The following is a 22489-nucleotide window of genomic DNA, read 5'->3' on the forward strand; positions in this document are numbered from 1 at the left end:
ACTGTTGGAGTGGCAACCTGATGCCCTGCCCATCATTGCAAGGAAATATGTACTGCTTATCATTATCTTGGGAAAGGCTCAACATTTGAAATATGATTTCTGCTTAATGCCTAGTACTTTCATGCCATTGTCAAGTTGAATCATCATAAGTTGAGTGCAAAAAGGTACAAAATACTAGGTGATGACTATAATTGATATCTGAAGTTTATGAAGCAGAATGTTTTCTATGATTACAGGCAAGATTTTGATATTTAGATTAGTTTAATAATCTTTCCAAATATAAGAAACATACTTGAACAAAAATATACATTTAATTAGAAAAGCAATGGCTGGTTATGAAATATGCTCATCACAGTACATGTTTTGATCAGACTGAAATGTTGCATTTTCTCTCTAGATATCTCACTTCAGAAAGAAAGTCAGGAAGGAATTCCATCCCCAAACCAGAGTCAGGAACCTCTGAAACCTCAGGAGACTCTATCACGACCCATTCACCATCCTTTAGTTTTAAAAACGAACTTTCAGGACGAGGAGGAGGAAGGAGAGGAACAAAATGGTTAGTAAAGCTTTCATGAGATTACAGGACACATTCTAAAATCTTACAATATTTTCTACATACTTGTTTAGATATTAGAGATTTATGATGCAACATATAAGGCAGATTTGGGAGATGAAATTTTAATTTTATTGAATAAATATAACTCATTATGTTCTGATTTCTTCTGTATCTACATATGCTTATGATCATTTGGATTGGAAGGTTATATGATGGCTGGGAGACAGATCTCATGTTTAAGTATATACAGATGCTTGTAGAGATATAATAACTTTATCTACATATAACAACCATTTAAAAATACATTGATGTATATGTGCCTATCTGTTTACATTTCTATTAATCATCTATTTGCCTTATACTTAGTCCTTAGAATTATAAAAATTTATGATGTCTATAATTTATAATGCTTTGTCTTCTGGATTATCTCTGGTAATCCGCCTAAGACTATGAACAGGGTTAGGAACCCTGGCTCTTCTGGATTTTAGTCTATTCTTTTTCTTTGATAACATCACAGCAGAGTACTGCCAGCCAGTGTGGACATACAAGATAAATGTGTAGAAAAATAAACTCTCACTCTTTTCCTGCCCTGGAATGTGTCCTCCTGTGGGTTACAGGTCACCACTCTTTCTGTGTGTAGGAATACACAGAACTGTTTATTACATTTTAAGTCAGCTACAGTTCCACGTCTCTCATGCCTACAAACTCCTCCACATGCCATCTCAGCCTGTGAGTCTGTCTTCAGCTTCTCATTTCAAGACACATAATATATAATTAACCATTTATTTTTCTTTGGGTTGATTCTAAATTTAAGATAGTAACAATAAGAAACATTTACCATTTTGTGAATTTCTTGATTTCAAAAATTGAAAAAGAATAATCCATCCACAGAAACAATATTTGGATTTTTTCCTTTCTGATTTACACATTTTCAGATTATTTGGATGTGGGACAATTTAATTTAAAAAACATATATCCTGTAGATGCTTCTAGTTTGTGGACAAAGACTCCTGAGGAAATCGAAGAAAAAAGAGCAGTAAAAGAGATGTGTTATAAATCAGGTAAGAAATCAAACATTTGTGGATTTTCTACTACATGATATGAAACACATACTAACCATTCTTTTTTTTTAATGGGAAAATTAGGTGAATACTATAGATTTCATACTCCTCCAGATAGTTCATCATCCAAAAACACAGCTCCTACAGTGGAAAAAGAGTTAGAAAAGCCTTTGGAAAATAGCAGCGAATTGCAGGAAGGTAAGAGACAAAAAGGCAACATTCAAAGTGATTTGTAAGAGATACTTGGTGTGATAGAAAGTGAATTATTTAGTATGATGTACACTAGAGTAGGATTAACTGATCAATAATACATCAGACCTGAGAGTGAGAAGTGCTTTTACTGGATGACCCAAATTTCCTATGAAAAGCTACTATTAATGTTTTCCTAGAGAAGCTACCATTTGAATACACATCAAAACATACCTCACACGGCAATCCTGTAAGTAATTTGCTTTTAACACATTATCTGCCTATGAAATAAGTCCCCTTGTGAAATAGGACTAGAGTTTTCTTTCTAAACAGAAAAGATAATGTAATCCAAGAAGGACAAAAGGAAGATCCCTGAGCGACAATATTGATAGAAGAAGGGTATATTTGTCAAATGTGTATCTTCCATATACGAAATAATTTCAGGGCAATTCTGTTGAATGAATCTCAGGCTCTGCTTTCTTTCATGGAACTTTTCCTTTGGTGAAGCTGATTTTGCCACTGGTAAACATTTTGCCCTTGAGGGAAAAACAGGAACATTATGCTCTGGATATAAAACCAGATACACAGAGAAATCTATGGATGCCATGTGTTTATGTAGTTTTCTTATTGTTAAGGTGAAGCTAAAAACATTTTAGGAGATAATTAAATCTCCCTCTTGCTCCTCTGAGGAACAAGAAAGAAGAGGAGAGGAGAGAGATATGAATAGTTGGTACGGCCAAAGGATCAGGATGAGTACCTGACAGAACTTGTAAACTACCTACCTGTTTTGCTCATCCATGCCTGGCAAACTGTGTGAACACATGGCAGTAGGTGGCAGCAATGGACCATCAGATGCTAGAACAGCATTAAAGACAATAAGAATCATCTAAGGAAGGATAGTTTGGATCTCCGGGTAGTTGTGATTTGCATTTCCCTGATTGCTAATGATGTTGAACATTTTTTCATATTTGCTGGCCATTTGTATTTCTTTTTTTAAAAAGTGTCTATTTGCCGGGCGTGGTGGCGCACGCTTGTAATCCCCGCGCTTGGGAGGTGGAGACAGGAGGATCACGCAGGTTTGAAGCCAGACACGCTGGTTTAAGAGACCCTGTTTCCAAATAAAAATATAAAAAATAGGTCTGGGAGCGTAGCCCGGAGGTAGAAGGGCTTCCAGGAACCCCAGTACCACACACACAAAAAGTGTCTATTCAGTTCAATTGCCCATTTTTAATTTTTTTAGGGATAAGTTTTTTGTGTGTATTCTAGATATTAGTCCTCTATCATAGGATTAGATGGCAAGAATTTCTTCCCATTCTAAAGGCCCTCTCTTTGGAATCTTGATTATTTTATTTTCAAAAAGCTTTTAGTTTAATGCTATCTTATTTATTGATTCTTGATTTCCAGAGCGTTGGAGGTCTTATTGAAAAAAATCTCTACCCTGCCAGGCGTGGTGGCGCACGCTTGTAATCCCCGCGCTTGGGAGGCAGAGACAGGAGGATTGCGTAGGTTTGAAGCCAGCCGTGCTGGCTTAAGAGACCCTGTTTCCAAATAAAAATATATATAAATAGGTCTGGGAGTCCAGGAACCCAGTACCAACACCACCAAAAAAAAAAAAAAAAAAAAAAAAAAATCTCTACCTTGAATATCTGTTGGAGAATTGGTTTCTATGTTTTCTTTCAGTACTTGTAAAGTTTCTGGTTTAGTTTCTAGGTCTTTAATCCACCTTAAGTTGACTCTTATGCATGGTGAGAGACAGTAGTCTGGTCTCATTAGTCTATGTATGGATATCCACTTTTCCCAAAATAACTTGTTGAAAAGGTCATCTTTTCTATTGCATATGTTTTTGTCTCCTTTGTCATGAGTCAACTACTATAAGTGTGAGGATTTGTCCTTGTATCTTCTATTGGCCTGCACTACTCAGACAGGAGAAAACAAGTCAAAACAAAACAAATGAAAAGTAAACAAGTTAGCCATAAATATTAAAAATAATGGACTATAAATCCAATAATATGTATTTTGCTTTTGAAATCTTTTAATTTTTAAAGTTTTAACTATTTCTTGTATATGCTTTTGAATTCCCAAATGTCAGCATTTTACCACATTTAAAATTGTACTCATCTAAATGTGAACATTACTATTATTATTTTAATGAACTGAGGATGCATTTAGATATGTCTCTGTTCTTACATAACTGTGGTATAAATATCAAAATTGGGATATTACCACTGATACAATACTATCACTTATAGCCTTTTACCTTACAATTTTATCAATTATGCCTTTAATCTTTATTGCTAGATTACATTTTTTCCTGGTGTAGGATCCAACGAAAAACATGCACATTGCATTAGATTGTCATGTGTCTTTTATGATGATTTTATTAGTTTATTTTGGAAGAAAGTTATCGAGAGATGTAAAAATAGACAAAGAACAACCTACTTATCATGGTATCATTTAAAAATTTTAGTCAGTAGGGACTCTAATGCCTTTACTTGATTTTTCATGGTGAGGAAATAAAAACAAAACAAATATTATAAAATTCATTACATGCAAAACTTCAAATAAACTAAATACATTATGCATATACAATAGCGTTAGAATGCTTAAACTTTTCAAATTGGCATTTGATTAGTAAACTAAGTCGAATAAATTTGCTTAGTTGCTTTGTTTACAATTATAAAATTTGTTTACAATTTATATATTTTTACATATTGTTCTGATCACTGTGCAAATAATGTTTATTTACTTTCAAGATATTTACTTTTTATCATAAATGCTATCATAATCTTATTTAAGCATCTAATGGCTCCTGGGTTTACTGTTCTCCTCATTTCTAGGGGATGGTTTAACAGTTCCAACAAAATTTAGCCTATTTGAAAAGCAAGGAGAGGTAAAAACATCATTGGATAGGAAGCCAAGGACTGACATTACTGCTTTTGAAAATGGAGGTGAGTTAGTTTATAACTGGGTGATTCTGGATATATCCTCACTACAACTAATTTGTATCACAGTATTTGTCTATTTCGTGTGTGATATGGTTGGGGGGAGGTTGCTGATAAATCACAAAATCAAATGCTTTAAGAGGCTAGTGGGAATCTCTGCTCAGTGTGGAAGACATTGTATTTTCAATAATTTTATGAGGTGTGTGTGTGTGTGTGTGTGTGTGTGTGTGTGTGTGTGTGTGCATGCTCAACTCCAGGCTATATTCATATATTAGGCATGTAAAATAATATACTATCATAGAGCTATAAACAAGGAAAATGTTTAATATTTTGAGTAAGACTACACTAAGGCAGCTCTTTGAATCATTTGCACCAAGGTGCCTCATCCTAATTATGTTCTGTAGCATAAACATTTCATAAAATCCATCCCCTTACAGAAAATGTAAGGATTTGTACTGAAAAGCTAGAGAGACTTTTGGATGAAGGAAAAGAGTGTGACTACCGGGAGAATGTATGTAAGAAACAGGAAGGAGACTGAGAACAGGTCCAATAAGAATCAGTGAGTCTGAGGCATGTTGGTGATGCTTTCTGTGGTTCTTGTTTCAATCATGTTCTTCTGTTTACTTTTCCCCCTCTGGCGCTAGAGTAGTTTGACTCTTTTCTCTCCTTTTTTTTTTTATGTTTTTAACAGTTTGGGATTAGTTGTCACTGTTTGGTTTCCTTTAAAAAAAGCCGTGAGCTTTTCCTCTATACAAAGAGCAAAAAAAAGTTGGAATTCAGTTCACCTAACCAGCTGTATTTGTGTATTTTGGTAAAATATTATTAATTCATATGACTTTGGTTAAAAGATTATTTTCAACCACTGAAAAATTGGTGCTTTTATATAAAAATAAATGTTTTATGCTGTAATGTCAGTAATAGCTTTCATACTTGGGGCTTATAAAATGCAGGACTGTCACTGCATTTTATTTTTATTTCCCTAATAGTTAATAATGTTGAATACATTTTCATGGCTTATTGACCATTTTGGCCTCTTGTCAAAATATATTTATATATCTCTAGATAACTCAAAATTTTCTTTTTCTTATTGATTATTCTGGATAAAGCTGGATCCCGTCTGCTAATCTACTGGCCCTCTCATCAATTCTCATTTCTGCTCTTAACTCCATGTATTAAATTCTCAATTTCTATTTGATCTTTTCATGAGTCTTCTCTCTTGATATTAACTGTGCCATTTTTTTTTTGTTTTTCTAACTTCTTACTAGACAATGCTTGGATATCTTTCATCTTCCTCTTTTCAATTGCTCTGTTTTTAGTATGCTTTCTAATTTTTAATTAGATGCTATACACTAAGAATAAAAATATAGAGAGTATGAATGAGGTTGTTATCTCATAGGGAAACTTTTCCTTTTGCAGGTAGCTCGACTATTTGCAAGCCACTTCGATTCTATCAAGGACTAGCTTAGGCTTAATAAGAAATGATGTAGTAGATATCTATGCATTATTTGACATTCCTTTCAAGAGATTTTCTTGAGTCCTAAAACATGACCTTCCTAGATTTTCAGTGGAAAGCCTGAGTGTTTGTCTATTCTGGGAAGCTTGAACTCCAAATATTGCTTCTCAAACAATGTGAAGCTGCTGAAATCTTTGACCATATACTGTGTTTTTTTTTTTTTTTCTTCTGGTTTTCTAGAGTCCGATTTTCACATGGAAATCAAGTATTCGAGCAATACCATTTTATAAATATTTTTTGGGAACTTTCTTCTTTCTTTTGCTATCAAATTTCCCCCTCAGGTTTATGCCACTTAGGTAGGTAAAAAAAAAGACTCCTTTTTTTAGTCTACTTGATTGATCCCTCTCTAGGATGTATTTAGGATGTATTTTCCTGCATGATGAGTCAGCAAAAAGTTTTTTTTCCTGGTACTGGGGATGGAACCCATGGGTATTGTACCTTTGAACTACACCCCAGGCCCTATTTTTTAGTCCTTTTAATTTTGAAACAGGGTCTCACTGACTTGTGAAGGGCTTGAGGCTGGCTGTGAACCGCGATCCCCCAGTCTCAGCCTCCCGAATGCTGGAATTACAAGTATGTGTCACCACACCTGGTTTAGCAAAAAAATTTTTTTATGTGAAAAGCTATAGTAAATATAGAGTTTAATTCATTCAGGGTTAAAGGCCAGAGTAAATGTGAATGTGAAATTTGCTTGTGTGTATCCAATTGCTCTGTCCTATGTGTTGGGTTATTTTCCAACAAGATTGTATTGTTTAGTTTCTAATTGTTTTTGACAGGGAAATTTTTCTGATATAAGCCACTTAGTCATGGCAGATATCATTAGTCTTTTTGAAATTTTTGTCACTGGTTTTGTGTAAGCTTCATGAGGCCAGAAACTCTATATAATCAAGCAATACAGATAAATCTCTGTAGCATAATCAGTCACTACAGATAAATCTCAGCAAAAATATCTGGCACAAGATGTGCATTTGGTAAACATTTGTACAATAAATCATTATATGTTTAGATTATTAAATGACTGGGTAAATTGAACCATGTTTGTAAAATTTGCAGGTGCTTAGCAGGTGTGGTGCATTGGCACAAGCAAACCTATAATCCTAGTGTTTGGGAGGCTGAGGTAGGAGAACTGCAGGTTCAAGGCCAGCCTCAGCAATTTAGAGAGACCCTCCGCAATGTCACAAAATCCTATTTCAAAATAAAAAAAAATAAAAGGGCTGGAGTATAACTTGGAGGTAGTATTCCCAGGTTTAATCCCTAGTTCCAAAAAAAAAAAAAAGATTGCAAATACTGAATGTTAGTGTGATGATAGAATAATGAGCCATACCTAAGAAGATACAGAGATAAATGTAAAGTCTTATGTTTAGGTTCCAGACATTAATGGTGGCATTTCTTCCAGCTGAGCAAAACCTGACATGGCGTAGCTTGTAAGGGGTGATTAATTTTGTAAGGAAGGACAAAAGTGCTTTTCTTGCCAGCATATTTGAAAATATTTTAGTAATGTGTTTCCCCTGCCAAATGGCCAAGTAAACCCACATTGAATTATTAAGAGTAGTATAGCAAGATAACTAAATGTTATAAGTCATTTAAAGTACTCAGTGGAGGGTTTGACACACAGAAAAATGCTCCATAAATATCAACTCTTGTTATATTAGTTCCACTGAATTTTCCACAGGTTTGACCACATTTGGTTGCTATTTTTATAGAAAGTTATTTGAAACAAATATTAAATGTTAAGAAAAGATAACTTGTAGAAAGGGCCTGAAAAATTTTAAAGTAGGTAATATTTAAAGCAACTATGGGTATTTTTGGTGCGAAAATAAATGATCTTTAAGGAACATAAAAGCTGCCTTCATGTATCTGAAGATTTTATATGGAAGATAAATTTACTCTGAGTAGCTCTAAAAGGTGGAATTAAAAAGTGTTATAAGTTAAAAGGAAATTAAGTTTTTTTAATATGTGCATTTTCTTGCTATTATTCAGTCATAAATTTATATACAGCGTATTCAAATATATGTGCATTAATATATATTGTATGAATCTAAGCATCTTTTGTATTTCTCTTTTATTTCTAATACTTTTATTGGTACCTTCTAGTGTCATATCATAATAATCTGAGCATTTCTGATATATTTAACATAGGGTTTGTATTGCTGAGAAGTATTTAAATAAATGTGGACAAAGAGATAAGGTAGAGGTAGGTTTATACCACTTTCTGCCATTGTTGCCTCTGACAGTAAGGTTTTGTCACAGGGGGTGACTGCTACGTTCCACAAAGAATCATATTTCTTGGAGTAGATGAAAGTGAAGCTTTAACTGAAGAGAAAGAAATCACCATGCCAAAATGTTCTGATATTAAAGGTAATGAATTATTAGTAATTTGGGCAGATAAATTAAACATAAAACTTGGTTACTGTAGAAACCAGTATAAGATGGAAAATAATAAATTGCCATATACACTGAATAAGAGTCAAGAAGTTCTAGACCTGTCTCTGTCCCTAGTTGTTTAACCATAGTGTCTTAACATTTTTTAGCTTTAGCTTCCTACCCAGAAAAATCAGCCTCTTGGACTGCATAATTTCTAAGAGTCTTGCTAGCTCTAATGTTATTGGCTCTCTTACATGGTATTACAAAATCCAGTCCTTTTTCAGTTTTCTTTCTCAAGATATAGCAAAATGATGAATTTTGACAGAAAACACTGTCAAAATTTTGTGAACACTGTGAAGAGTATTATTCTTGTGATTACTTATAATAGGTAATCAAGATATACAATAACATACATCCTCTATAGTTTTGTGCTGCCTCTACTATGCTTAGGGTCCTCGTTGCTGGTAACTTTTGCAGTCTCAGACTAAATGTACAGCTGTCCTCTTACTTGAAGATTTCACATTCTCTCTTTCAAAATGTAAACCCATGCAATCTACTATTTCCACATCATTAAATATCCTTAATCATAGGAAAAAGGTGTGTCAAATGTCAAGTTTTTAATGAAAAATTATATGGAAATCTTTCTATCTCTTATTCAGAGATGGAAAGGTTTTGCCCGATCCATCAAAGAAAGTCTTAACTATACTAACAGTAGCCACCAGCTATATGTAACTGTCGAAATGGAAGTTAATTAAAGTTGATAAACTTAAATTCCAGGTTTTTGTTTGTACGAGCCTCATTGTAAGTTCTCCATAGTCACACATGGCTACCATATTGGACAGAACAGATTTCAAACATCTTCATTATTGTGGAAAGTTTAGTGGATAGTCCTACTCCAAAGCATACAGCAAGTGAAAGTTCTTATTTTTCAATTATTTGGGCCCATTAGATAGAAAATTAATCACCTTTTAATTCTTTTGTTTGCTGAGATTATAAATATTGCCTCTATTATGTCATTTATTCATTGAGAATAATGACTGTCGTCCTCGATTTTTAAGTTTTATCAGTGATATTTGAGCAACAGTGACAAGTAGAAAATTTTACTGATGCATTATGAGCTTAAAATACATGTATGTTTTGAAAGAGGTCAAACATCATATAATGTTTGAAAAGTGAAATATCAACTGAAATGTTTCTTTTACTAATAATGACATTTTATTTTCTTTATTCACTTTAAAAGACAACAGGGACAGTTCTCATCTAAAGCGTTCTCTAACGGCCCGACTAGAACCTACAGCACACGTATTAAATGCTACTGAGAATATTGGTATGAAGTGCAGAGAGGATCCCTCCTCAAGTGAGACATTAGTTCTATCACTTTTAGACTTCAGATATGTTTGTCTTCTTTAAGATTTGTTTTGCTTATTAGAAATAGAATTTTTAAAAAGAAAAAAACAAGATGATTAAATAATTATTTGGGGCAAAGAATGAATGACCACACTCTTGTACTAACTCTGACGATGAATAGGTCCTTATATTTTTCCCACTAGTTTAATTTAGATGTCAAAATTAATAATATACTAACTTCTCAGAAGATTGACTGACATAACATTTAATATTTTGCCCATAGTGAAATCAGTGGCAGTTTTTAACTGCATTTTGAGTTACTTTCTTTGATGTGGCTTATTTCTGATATTTGACATTCTGAACTACTTCTATTGATACAACTAAGACTTGTGAATCTCCTTGAGTCCTTTCCTCTTTCTTTCTGCTCCTTATTTCATTTATTGAACCACTTTAATAGTTTTGGTTCCTAGTGAGACACCTAAAAAGAACCATTAATGCCTTTCACTAAGCTCTTCTTAGTGAAGTGGCACTTGTTAAGAATAAAATCCCCAAATTCCAGGCCTGGGAGAATGGGTATGGAGACAGGACATGATCTTTGCGGGAGAAGCAGTGAATAAGAGCTTCGCTGAGGACTTAACACTGAACTGAGGTTGAGAGCTTGAATGAAGACAGATTTATCACTCTGAAGAGTGCTCCTAGCTACAAAATTATTTTAAACTTATCTGGAAAACTGAAAATGCGTATAAAATTTGTGATGTAAAAATATTCAAGTAAAAAGTAAAAAAAAAAATGTATGATTTTAGAGGTTACAAATTCTGATTAATTGGTTTTATTTGACAAAATTACCTGTACACCCAACTTCTTAAGACCTTTTAAAGGTATAGTAAAATTAAATATATTTTATATTAATACAACTTATTATGAATTAGTAGTTGGAATAAGAGAATAAAAAAGATTTATATTGAGAGCAACAATTAAAATAACCTTAAAATATTAAAAATAGTGTTAAATATTTCAAATGTAATTTTATTTTCTTTATAGAGTCCATATATTCTGTTGGAGAAATGCCCCCCCCCCTGGAAAGTTACTTATTGAAAGTTTTCTCATCCATTTCAAAGATATTTTGCACTTAAAAATAAATCACTTTTTTTTCCTAAAGAATAAAATATTGGGGTCAATGCACAGATCTGTAATTAGCACCTACAAGTAATTTTCAGGTAAAAGCATCTCTTAAAAAAACTATAAAAATTGTTTCTTCTCCAAGTGAATAATGTCCAGCCAGTGAGGAAGCCTCATTTTAAAGGTGTGAAGAAAAGAAAATGGATTTATGATGAACCAAAGAACTTTCCTGGCTCTGGAATGCGAAGAGGTAAAGGCTCCATGTATTTGATGTTTCTAGATTGTAAGTAGAAAGATGATTAGATAGCAATTTTTTTCTGAAAAACAAATCTCTATCATGTAACACAAATGTTACTTTACCTCTCAATCCAACTCCTCTAAACTTCTTTTAGCTTACATTGCCTTCCACCAGATTATCAAATACTTAAAGTGGAATATGTGACTTATGGATGTGAAACAAGTTTGTTCTTTCCTAACTTTTTCCCTCTACTTTTTTTTTTTTTTTTTTAGCAGTACAGGTTCCAAATCCCAAAAATAAAATGAATTACCATCACAATAATAAAAACCGAAATCCTGAGAATGCAGCCTATATCCATGTTCAAAGAGATGGTGTCAGGACTGTCCCATTGAACGCACCTCCCCGCAACAGGCCCACAAACAGGTCTTACAATAAATTTGATGCTAACAAGGAACCCAAACTCAACCTCTGTCCAGGTGAGGCTCTATACTGGTATGGTTTACTCTTGTTTACAGCTAGCATTCCCATGGAGTTTGCTGATGGATTGGCTAATCTTCATTGCTACCCCTTCCTTCTTTTCCTGAGCCATCAGCACTATAACATCTCAGAAACTCATGAGAGAATGTCTTCCATCTGTAGTTGTGTGGATGGTTTAAAGGATATGGAAGAAAACCCATGCTGGGTCCCGATGACTCGACATCATACCTCCCTAGAGTTTTGTCTCAGAGCACTGCACTTTGTTCCCCCTGGATAGCTTTATGTCACCAGGGAGGACTGCTTCTAAATGGTTGACATTTTCTTGTTCTACTAACTGCATTGTTCAATTATCACCGTCAGGCTAGTTCCTTGGCTTTTCTTTAGGCCTTTATGATTACTTTCTGAAAGGGTTAGTGTGGGGGTTAACTGCAATATTTTTGACAACCTCTCATCTCTCCCACCATGCACAGATTGCTTCTAAATCATTTCATCATGTAATAGGCAAAGTCATAGTATATGTCAGGGAGTACAAGGCCAGGGGTAAGGGGAGAACCAAATCCCTTTTTCTCTCTGTCACAGATGGATTTTGCTCTTTTGAAGCTGGGCTAGAGTTCTCTTAACAAAAGACCATGCCATTATCTAAGATTTCATGTTCAGCGTGTCGTTAGTGGAGATCCAAATTTTAATAATTTTGGAAGCCTAAGTCAAGATTCTATCTTGAGTTCTTTTCTTAAAAAAAAAAACAATTTAATGATTGTTATCTCTATTTAAGTTATTTTTCTGTTTCAGAAAACTGATACATGGAGTGGATGTATAATGATATTCTTAGGAGAAACTGCCCTTTAGTTTTATTTATTATTATTTCTAGTATCACATTTATTATTTTAACATTTTACTGTGAATGAGAAGGATAAGAAAGATACAGTGAGTACTAGAACAGTTTATTGCCAGGGTTTAGGATTTTGTGGACGCACCAGCAATTACACTCGACATTGCTTTTGCACTTTCAGCGACAGGAAGAAAAGCAAATCGTTGGTATTGTTATCAACTGTGCCCAGAGAACCACAGCTTCACAGTACTGCTTGAAAACACAAATACAGCATTGTTAGACAACAGTTGAAATGTAGAAATGGCACAGAAAACTTTGTATTTAAGGACTGAGTCAGTATAGAAATGCTTTGGCTTCCGGGTGCCATGTGTTGTCTATGGCAAAGTGATCACTGAGACCACAGGAGTCATTTTATGGGAGGTAACAGGACTTGGGCTGCAACACATTCTTTTTAAATAAAGCTTTATAAACATTAGCAAAAATCTTATATTGTATCTTAATGCGAGGCAGTGAAATACTGCATCCAGATTCTCATCCTATCCTCTGACTAAGCCTCATGGGAGAGAGCCTTAGTGGAGGAACAGACAGCCAATTAAGAGATTTGTAACCACATTCGATGATAACTTAACTGGTCTTAATAACTCACTTGTATTCTTGATGCCTTACCTTTGAAATGGTAAAATGGAATGCTTGGAGAATAGCTTCACTGCTGAGATGTGTATAATTTTGAAACACTCTTGGAATATGATTTTAAAGTTAGGAAATAATTGATAGCAGTCTTCTTTTTTCAGACAAATATATGTCTACATCATATAATGGTTCAGCCTGGCGAAAAAGAATTCCTTTCTCAAAAACATATTCAAAAACTGAAAAGATATATCCAGGTAAATATTTACTGATGACTTTAAGGTGTCATGCAATTATGAAAATTAACGACAAGTTTTTAAGTTCAAGAAACACTTAGAGATGAACATTATTATAACTTTCAAGATATATTTATATACACAATTGTTTGGAATTAGTAGTTGCCTTGTCTACTAGCAACTTAATTTTACTTTGTTTTATTGTGTTACTTGTTGCCTATCAATTGCAGCGATTGTGAAACATGTTCAGGTTGCATTCTTTGTTATACTATAAAAGAAATGATATTTAGTCACAAATAAGATAGTAAAGCCTTACCTTATCTATCATAGACAATATAGGCTGCTACAGGCTCACAGCGCATCCAGGCTGAGTTATCTCAGCCAGGAGGTACCAAGTAAATGGGCTCTTCCTATTGTAGTACTTACTGTGCTTGGAGGGCATGAGGATCCTGGAGCACATAAGGAGATTTCCAGGAGTCCTGACCTCAGGACCTGTTCCTTTGCTAAATAGTTCTATATCTTCTCCTAACCTGTCCTGGGATGGCTCAGTTATTTAGAAAACCGCACAGTATAAAGTGATTTCAGTTTCTTCTCAGACAATTAAGTCTTTTAGAAAAAAATTCAGGTAGGCAACTTTTGTCTAGATAAGTAGCCTAGAATTTTCAAAATAGTCTGAAATTTATAAGCTTTTATGACAGAACTTCATGGAAGGAACTAGAACATATCCAGATGAGACACTTTCCCTTTTCCAAAATAATTAACTGATCCTTCTTGAAACTTTTTTTAATGCACCTGTGACTCAGTAACCAGACCCGTGTATGTATTTATACACTGGAAACACCAGTTTTTCTTTTTCTCCATCTTTTCTCAAATCACATAGTACTGCGAAAGAACTCTGAGATGTTATTATTTCATTGACTGTATTTTTTCTTGGCTTTGTGTGGTTTTTCCCATGGTCTCAAATAATTTAGGCTGAGTACTGAGTGAGTTAGTGAAAACTTTGGGTGAAACTAGACATTGTTAAGTTAGAGCTTTTTCTCTTGTGATTTTCTATGAGCAGGGATGGTATTTGAAATATTAAAGGATATGCTCCTCCTTTTACTCTGTCTCAGTGATTGCTCTTCTATTCCAGTTGCCTTTGCCCCATCCACCCCAGACACTTAAGCATGAATCTTAGAATGATTTAGGAGAAGGGAGGGTCACTCAAGGTCTAAAACATCCCATTTGCAGCACAGGATGACACGCCCATGCAGTGCAACATTGCCCTTCCCAGAGGCAACCTAGGGAGAAGAGCTTTGCAGAGAAATTGCCATTGTTCTCAGGATTAGGGGAAGGCAATCATGGGCAGGACACAGCTTCATGACATTTCCAAGTTCCAGGGTTGCATGGAAGAACATTGCACATTCCTGTGAGCCTCAAATGGAAGAGTTCCTGGGAGAGAGGACCTGTGAGTGGACTCTACCTGAGGTCTTCTGACTAGGACTGAAGAGCCTCAGAAAGACTATTGTTGAGTCTTATTGGAGTGGGAGTTGGTACTTAGCTGTATATCAACAGTGTGCTTTTGCCAAAAAGACAGACAAATAGAAAACAAACTAGAATACCCTGACCAAATTCCTTTTTAACTGAAGGCTGAGGTTCCGTCATTATAACACCATCTGGGAGCTTGTTGGAAATGTGTAATATCCATATCAAACTTGCTGTATAAAAGTCTTTATCTTTTTTTTCACAGTACTGGGGATGGAACCCAGTGGCATTCTACCTCAGAGCTACACCCTCATCCCTATTTTTTATTCTATTATTATTATTATTATTATTAATTATTTTGGTGGTACTGGGGTTCCTGGAAGCCCTTCTACCTCTGGGCTACACTCCCAGACCTATTTTTATACTTTTTAAATTTGGAAACAGGGTCTTTTAAGCCAGTGTGGCTGGCTTCGAACCAGCGCGATCCTCCTGTCTCTGCCTCCCAAGTGTGGGGATTACAAGCGTGTGCCACCACGCCCAGCTTATTCTTTATTTTGAAACAGGGTTTAACCGAGTTGCAAGGGGCCTCACTAAGTAGCTGAGGCTGTCTGCAAACTACAATCTTCCTGTCTCAGCCTCCCAAATGCTGAGATTACAAGTGTGTACCACCACACCCAGCTCTCAAAGTCTGCATTTTTAAAATCATCTCTCTTGACGAGGATGCACATTAAAGTCTGAGAAATTTTAGATTAGATTATCTGGGTCACTGTTCAAAACCTAGCTCTGTCAGGCCTGTTGAAATTACATTCTCTTTCTTGCTGTCACATGGCAGCAACCATTCTACCCTGTACCAGTCCCAGAAATTAGGATCAGCAGCTAGGAGGTGGGATAGGGAGGAAATCCTGAGAAAAAGCTTCCAAGATAAATGTGACTGAAATATGGAAGTGGCTAAGAAGTCACTGAATAGAACTGAATTTATGTGTAAAGAACCAGATGTTTTTCCCATCAGGAAGCAGGGAGACAAGGATTCAAGACATTAAATATAAAAATATGTTATATAATAAAGTTTGTCTGCATATTAGCCCTCGACTGAGAGATAGATAACTCTGAGACTCATCCTTTCCAATTGATGTTCATTGGCAGAATATGAAGAGAAAGATTAGCTCATGTTTCTCTCCCCACATATCCTTCCTAAAGCACAGAGCAGCAATTTTAACACTTCCCAGGGGACAGATGGACTGCTGGAGGGAAGGAAGAGAAAACACACATTACCACTACTCTGTTCCTCTGAGGCTCTGGCAGCCAAGGCCATAGGATTGTAAATGATGAGGGTTTGTGGAGATCAGGGCAGGAGCTGAAGGCCATTAGAAATGTCATTCTTATTGTTAGCCTTCCCTTGAGGCCACATCTTTCTCTCTTTCACTCTCTCTCTCTCTCTCTTCTCTCTCTCTCTCTCTCTCTCTCTCTCTCTCTCTCTCTCTCTCTCTCTCTCTCTCTCTCTTCCCCTCCCTCCCTCCCTCCCTCCCTCCCTCCCTCTTCTCTTTTTATCTGTTGTGGTACTGAGGATTAGACCCGAGAAGCATCCTAAGTCCAAGCTACACCTCCAGCCCTTTATAAATTATTACTATTTTTTTTTTACTATGAAGCAGGGTCTTGCTAGGTTATTGAGTGACTTGCTAAGTTGCTGATGCTGGCTTTGAACCTGTGATCCTTCTGTCTCTGTTTCCCAAGTACCAGTAATACAGGTGTGTACAACTGTGCTGACTTCCATGTGTCCTTTCTTAGAAGGATGTAGCTGGTGTGAGCGGAGGTTTCTGTATCCATTTGTTAGAATGCTCATTCTGTTCATTATAGATGTTCTATAGTGAAGACATACATAGTATTTCCATTCAATTCCACCCCTCTGTCTAAATGAAATACTCAGTAAATTGAAAAGACATTGATGAAGTTCAAATGGCATTTTGAAAATTTATGAATAAAAACTGTAAACTTAGTTTTTGTTTCACCTTTTAATTTATGGAAAGTAATTAGGAAAAGAAATATTGATGCTATGAAGGCTAAAAATGAAATATTTTGTATATTTTATTATTAGAGCCAAGAAGAAATGGGAGCAAATAAATTTGGAGGTTGAGAGAAGAGAAAAATGAGAAAAGAGATAAGTGCCAGCCATCATCTGATTTACAATCAAAAATGAAAATTCAAAGAATGAGATATTCAAGTACTCTATACTATATACTGGATAGCCAAAGATGATAAAATGCAAATTCTGAAAATAGAATGCAGGAAGTACATTGTGCTCTTTCAAAACTGATAAAAATGCAAATTAGAAACAGCTGCCTGTGTATTTATGTAGGTTTGGAATTTATTCAACGCATTACCACAATATTAATAAAATTTGAAAGTTTGACAATTAAAATCATTCTTTAATCACAAACCAAGTTAGATTGCACAGATTGAGGAGTGAAATTATGCCTTTGATCTCTGTTTAGCAATACTTTTTATGAAAGAAACCTTATATTTTCTTCCTTTATCTAGATTTTAAACTGAGCCCTAAGGAATTATAAGACATAAATTATATACAAATTCAATGAAGCCCCAGGGTTACAGTTTGGTGCTGAGTACATTAGAGAAACTTCAGTAGAACTGCACTTTGATGTGTGGTTAGAAGAGGCAATGCTCGTTTATAATGCAGGGCAGTTGCTGAACAATATATTTTAATTGGCAACTACATTATCTATCTCTTGAGGTGTGCTTCCCTTAAAACTGAGAAATAAATATTTTCCTGACAATATTTTCACAAAGAGAAAAGAACATACTTAAGGAAAATAAAGTGAATTAATAACATGGTGTCCCAAAAATCTGAGTGAAGTTTTAATACTTTAACAACTTGAGAAGTATATATGCTTACAAATGCGCGAGAGATATTATTTGAAAGCTTATCTCCATTTCTTTTTGAGGTTATGTATTTTGAATAAGTATTTCATTTAAAATAGTTCAGTCAAAATTAACCATCTTCAGTGTAACACAAAATACATTTATCTCTCAAATTTAAAAAATGTATAAATTTAACAGAATTTCTTTCAAATGATATTTTTGTAAGTTTGCATGTTTATACTTTTGAGATACCCTGTATTTGTATTTGTATGGAAATTGTGATTATTGGTAATCTCTTGTTCATATTTATTGGGGACAGGAATTTGTGTTCTTAGAAATATTTTGAAGAACACCTTATGAGATGTAATTCCAGTTCATGGGATAATAAACCCTTGTCTCTGGCTTCTAATGGTGCGTCGTGTGTTCATTTTAAGTAAGATTGGGATATAGTCATTTAGTCTTTACCAGAAAAGAACAAATGAAAACTGTGCCAGCAAGTATCTCAGTGAGATTTGAGAGAGAAGTAAAAAAATAGCTGAGTTATAAAGCTGCCTAGTTGGAAGCTGATAGGAAACACCATATAATTCCATAATTCCATTTAGCAAACAGATTTATGTCTTCTGAAACTTCATATATTGCTGAAGAGGGAAGGGTTCTAAAAGAGCAATCAAAATGTTTTGCTTCAAGCACAGTTTCTCAGTGTTCATCTTTATTTGCTGTCTAATGTTGAATAATCATGAAGAACGGGAAAAGTATGAGGGAAGGCCTGAATGTGTTACTCCTGAATACACAGAAATTTTTATTATGACAGACTTTGTCTAAATGATCAACTAGAACATGGCCTTCACAAACTGTGCTTTTGTATTTGTGATTAAAGAAAAGACAGTTGATTTAAATGGGTCTAACCTGTTAACAAAGGAGTAAGAAGATAGCAAATGTCAAAATATGAAACAATATATGATAATTGATTATAACAGTGATAAAGATGATAACTGAAAAATAACATTGATTAGATGCTTAGCATGTCATTTGTTTGTTAGGGTTGTTGTAACCAAGTACCCCAACTTGAATGTCTTAAACAACATAAACGTATTGTCTCATAGTTCCAGAGGATAGGAATCTAAAATCAAGGCATCACCTATAGACTGCGAGGGAAGGATCTCTCCCAGGTACCTCTCCTTGGTTTGCTGATGGGCAGCTTATCCCTGCATTTTCTCATATCATCTTTTCCCTATGCATGTCTCTTTGTTCAAATATTCCCTTTAATAAAGATATAAATCATATTGGACTAGGGCCCATCCTTGTCTAATTTAACTCGATTACTTTTGTAAATACCTTACCTCCAAATAAGGTACTGGGTATTCGGATTTTTAAACACAGATTTTGAAAAAGACATAACAAGGTTTTCTTTTGGAAAGGTCCAGGGTAAGTATACAGGATTTATTTATTTATTTTGGTGGAACTGGGGTTCCTGGAAACCCTTCTGCCTCCAGGATACACTCCCAGACCTATTTTATGCTATTTATTTATTTATTTATTTATTTATTTATTTATTTGGTGGTACTGGGGTTCCTGGAAACCCTTGTGCCTCCGGGCTACAATCCCAGACCTATTTTATATTTTTATTTGGAAACAGGGTCTCTTAAGCCAGCGAGGCTGGCTTCGAATATGCGTGATTCTCCTGTCTCCGCCTCCCAAGTACAGGGATTACAAGCGTGTGCCACCACGCCCGGCTAGTATACAGGTTTTAAAAGACCAATCCTTTCTAAAATTTTAATCTCCCCTAAGACTTCTCTAGACAAAGAAGGAGAAAGCATAAATATACAAATAAGGTGACCTAAATGAGGATAATGGGAGGGGGGAAGAGGGAATTTTCGAATGTACATGATGTACATTCACAAACATATCAAAGTCAATCAGTAAGCCAAACACGAATGGGGTGGGAACTGGGAAAAGGCTAAATAAGTGAGGTGTGCATGTATGCCTTTACCATTTTGTACCTAATTACCATGTATTACTACAGTGCATTAATAAAAATTTTAAAAAATATTAAACCATTACAAATTTTTATATTTGGCTAGTTTTGGACATAAGAATGCTATATAAAAGTCAATTTTATTTTTGCATACTAACACACTAAGAAAAGTGGCCTAAGCAAAAATTTATGCATTTGTAAAGTAACAAACATAATGGAATAAGACTTACAGAAATGTGCAAAACTTCTTTGCAAAAATCTACTACAAAATGTTAATGAAAGTTAACAAATGTCTAAAATATAAAATGCCATTGGGCTCATGGATAGACAGCTACAATATTTTAAAAGTGTCATGAATGAATAAAGAAAATGCAGTATGTATATATAAGATGATAGTATTCAGCCATAAAGAAGAATTAACTTATGTCATTTGTGGAAAAATGGATGGGATTTGACAACTTTGTGTTAAGTGAAATAAGACACAGAAAGACAAAGTCATATATTTTTATATGTAGAAGGTAAAAATATGTTGATTTGAATGTAGAATGATGACTACAAGAGGCTACAAAGGGTTAGGAGATAGAGGAAATTAAGAGAGATTGGATAATGGGTTCTAGAACCTAGTTAGATAGAGGAAAAGCTTCTGGTGTTCCACAGCACAGATGGATGACTATACTTCAATTAGCCTATATTCATGAAGATCTGGAAGAAAGAAACTCAAAGGCTCCAAACAAAGAAAGGACAAGAAGGAAATGCTAATTTTCATGATTTCGTTAGTGTACGCTGTATGTCTATGTGGAAATATCACACTGTATCTCAATAATATGCACAATTTCTATTAAATATTGATAAAACATATAATTTACTCACCAATTAGTGTTTAATACTATGTTCATCAAAATATTAATAGGCTTTTTTATGAAACTTGACAAGCTTATTTCTAAAGTTAATATGAAATTCGAAAGCCTAAAAAATAATGTTCCAGTTTTAATCTAGAATGTGCCCCAAAGACTCATATGTGTTGAAGTTTAGTCTCCAGCTGATGGTGCTATTAATAAATAGTAGTAACTTTAGGAGATGAGGCCTAGTTAGAGGAAGTAAACCACTGGGGGACATGTCCTTGAAGAGTTTGACTCTTGGCCCCTTTCTCTTTTTCTTCTGGCTGCCACAGGTGAGCAATTTTGTTTCACCAAGCCTTTCTGCCATGATGCAATGTCTCACAACAGGTATAGAAACAAAAAAGCCAGATGACCATGGATTAAAACCTCTGCAACTGTGAGACAAAATTAATCTTTCTTTCTCTAATTTGTATTATTCAGTGTTCACTAGAGTAACAGAACTCACAGGACATGTATATGATAAAAGGAGATTTATCAAATCAGCTTAAAGTCTGAAGCAATGTAGTCCCAAGTGGCTTCCTGCATGAAGAGAACTGGAGGAACCAGCAGCTGGTCACATGGTTCAAGAACTGGATTCTCAGACTTGAAGAAACAGCTAACTCAGTCCTAGTCCAAGATGGAAAATTCAGGAAACTCTCTGGAGAAATGATGTGAAAGTTCAGTTTGAAGAACTGAAGAGTAGCAATATTTTCCTCAGGAAGAATTGTACCTGCTTTCTCCTGCTTTTTATCCAGGTCTTTCACCTATCAGAAAAGTGCTGACCACATTAAGGGCAGGACTTCTTCAATCTGCCATTATATAAGACAGTCTTCTCATCATTACGCCCATAGTCACATACTCGTAGGTGTTTAATATTTCAGACAAGTCGACAATCAGACTAGCTCTCACAAATCCACCCCTTGTCAACTTGACTCTCATCCTGTCTCTTAAATCATACTAATCTTCAAATAAACCTCAACTGAGAGCCAAAAGAATGGGAGAAGATTTTTGCCAAATACTCCTCCGATAGAGGACTGATATCTAGAATATACAGAGAACTCAAGAAACTCATGACTAAGAAAACAAATAATGCAATTAAAAAATGGGCAAGTGAACTAAATAGACACTTCACGAAGGAAGAAATTAAAATGTCCAATAAATGAATGGAAAAATGCTCAACATCATTAGCAATCAGAGAGATGCAAATTAAAATTACCCTGAGATTTCACCTAAGTCCAACTAGAATGGCAATCATTAAAAGCACAACAAATGCTGACAAGGTTATGGAGAAATGGAAACTCTAATACATTGTTGATGGGATTGCAAATTAGTATAACCACTTTGGAAAATAGTATGGAGGATCCTCAAAAGAATGACAACAAACTTACCATATGATCCAGCAATACCACTTCTGGGTATCTATCTAATAGAAAGGAAATGAAACTATCAAATAAACATAACAATATAAAAATATCACCAAATACAACTGTCCCATGTACAACTAAAGAAGCACCAATTATTTCCCCTGGATAGGAGGCAAAGTTTTCCAAATGATGTTTACTTCTGATATTTAGATAATATAATATAGATTTAACAACATTTAAATACTGATATCAAGTCTATCAATATCATGTTACATAAGAGAGGAATAATTGAGGATAGAAAACAGACATATCTCCTTAGTATATGTAAATATGCATATACACACATATTCTTAACAAAATAGGAAATAAATATTTATGGCAATTACAATTCTGGTTTCTGTACCTCATCTTGTGGCCATCGTTTGTACTATAACAA

At 34.8% G+C, this 22489-nt stretch overlaps 1 protein-coding gene across 2 annotated transcripts in view; it reads left to right on the forward strand.

Moving 5' to 3' along the window:
• The window catches only part of LOC308270539 (uncharacterized protein C12orf50 homolog), a gene marked incomplete at both ends in the record, with an annotated part of 32421 nt that extends 15341 nt beyond the window's left edge, over positions 1 to 17080 (forward strand). The window contains 10 exons of one of the 2 annotated variants that reach the window (XM_080706458.1): positions 398 to 556; positions 1540 to 1617; positions 1702 to 1815; positions 4644 to 4754; positions 8512 to 8619; positions 9866 to 9982; positions 11237 to 11341; positions 11602 to 11805; positions 13427 to 13519; positions 17055 to 17080. In XM_080706458.1, the coding sequence (XP_080562584.1) occupies positions 398 to 556; positions 1540 to 1617; positions 1702 to 1815; positions 4644 to 4754; positions 8512 to 8619; positions 9866 to 9982; positions 11237 to 11341; positions 11602 to 11805; positions 13427 to 13519; positions 17055 to 17080 (1115 nt within the window). The remainder of the gene's footprint in view (positions 1 to 397; positions 557 to 1539; positions 1618 to 1701; positions 1816 to 4643; positions 4755 to 8511; positions 8620 to 9865; positions 9983 to 11236; positions 11342 to 11601; positions 11806 to 13426; positions 13520 to 17054) is intronic. The other variant, XM_080706459.1, reaches the window with a different exon arrangement.
• Positions 17081 to 22489: the final 5409 nt, after the last annotated feature.

Source organism: Muscardinus avellanarius (genome assembly GCF_963383645.1).
Source record: "Muscardinus avellanarius genome assembly, chromosome: 11".
Classification (NCBI taxonomy): domain Eukaryota; kingdom Metazoa; phylum Chordata; class Mammalia; order Rodentia; family Gliridae; genus Muscardinus; species Muscardinus avellanarius.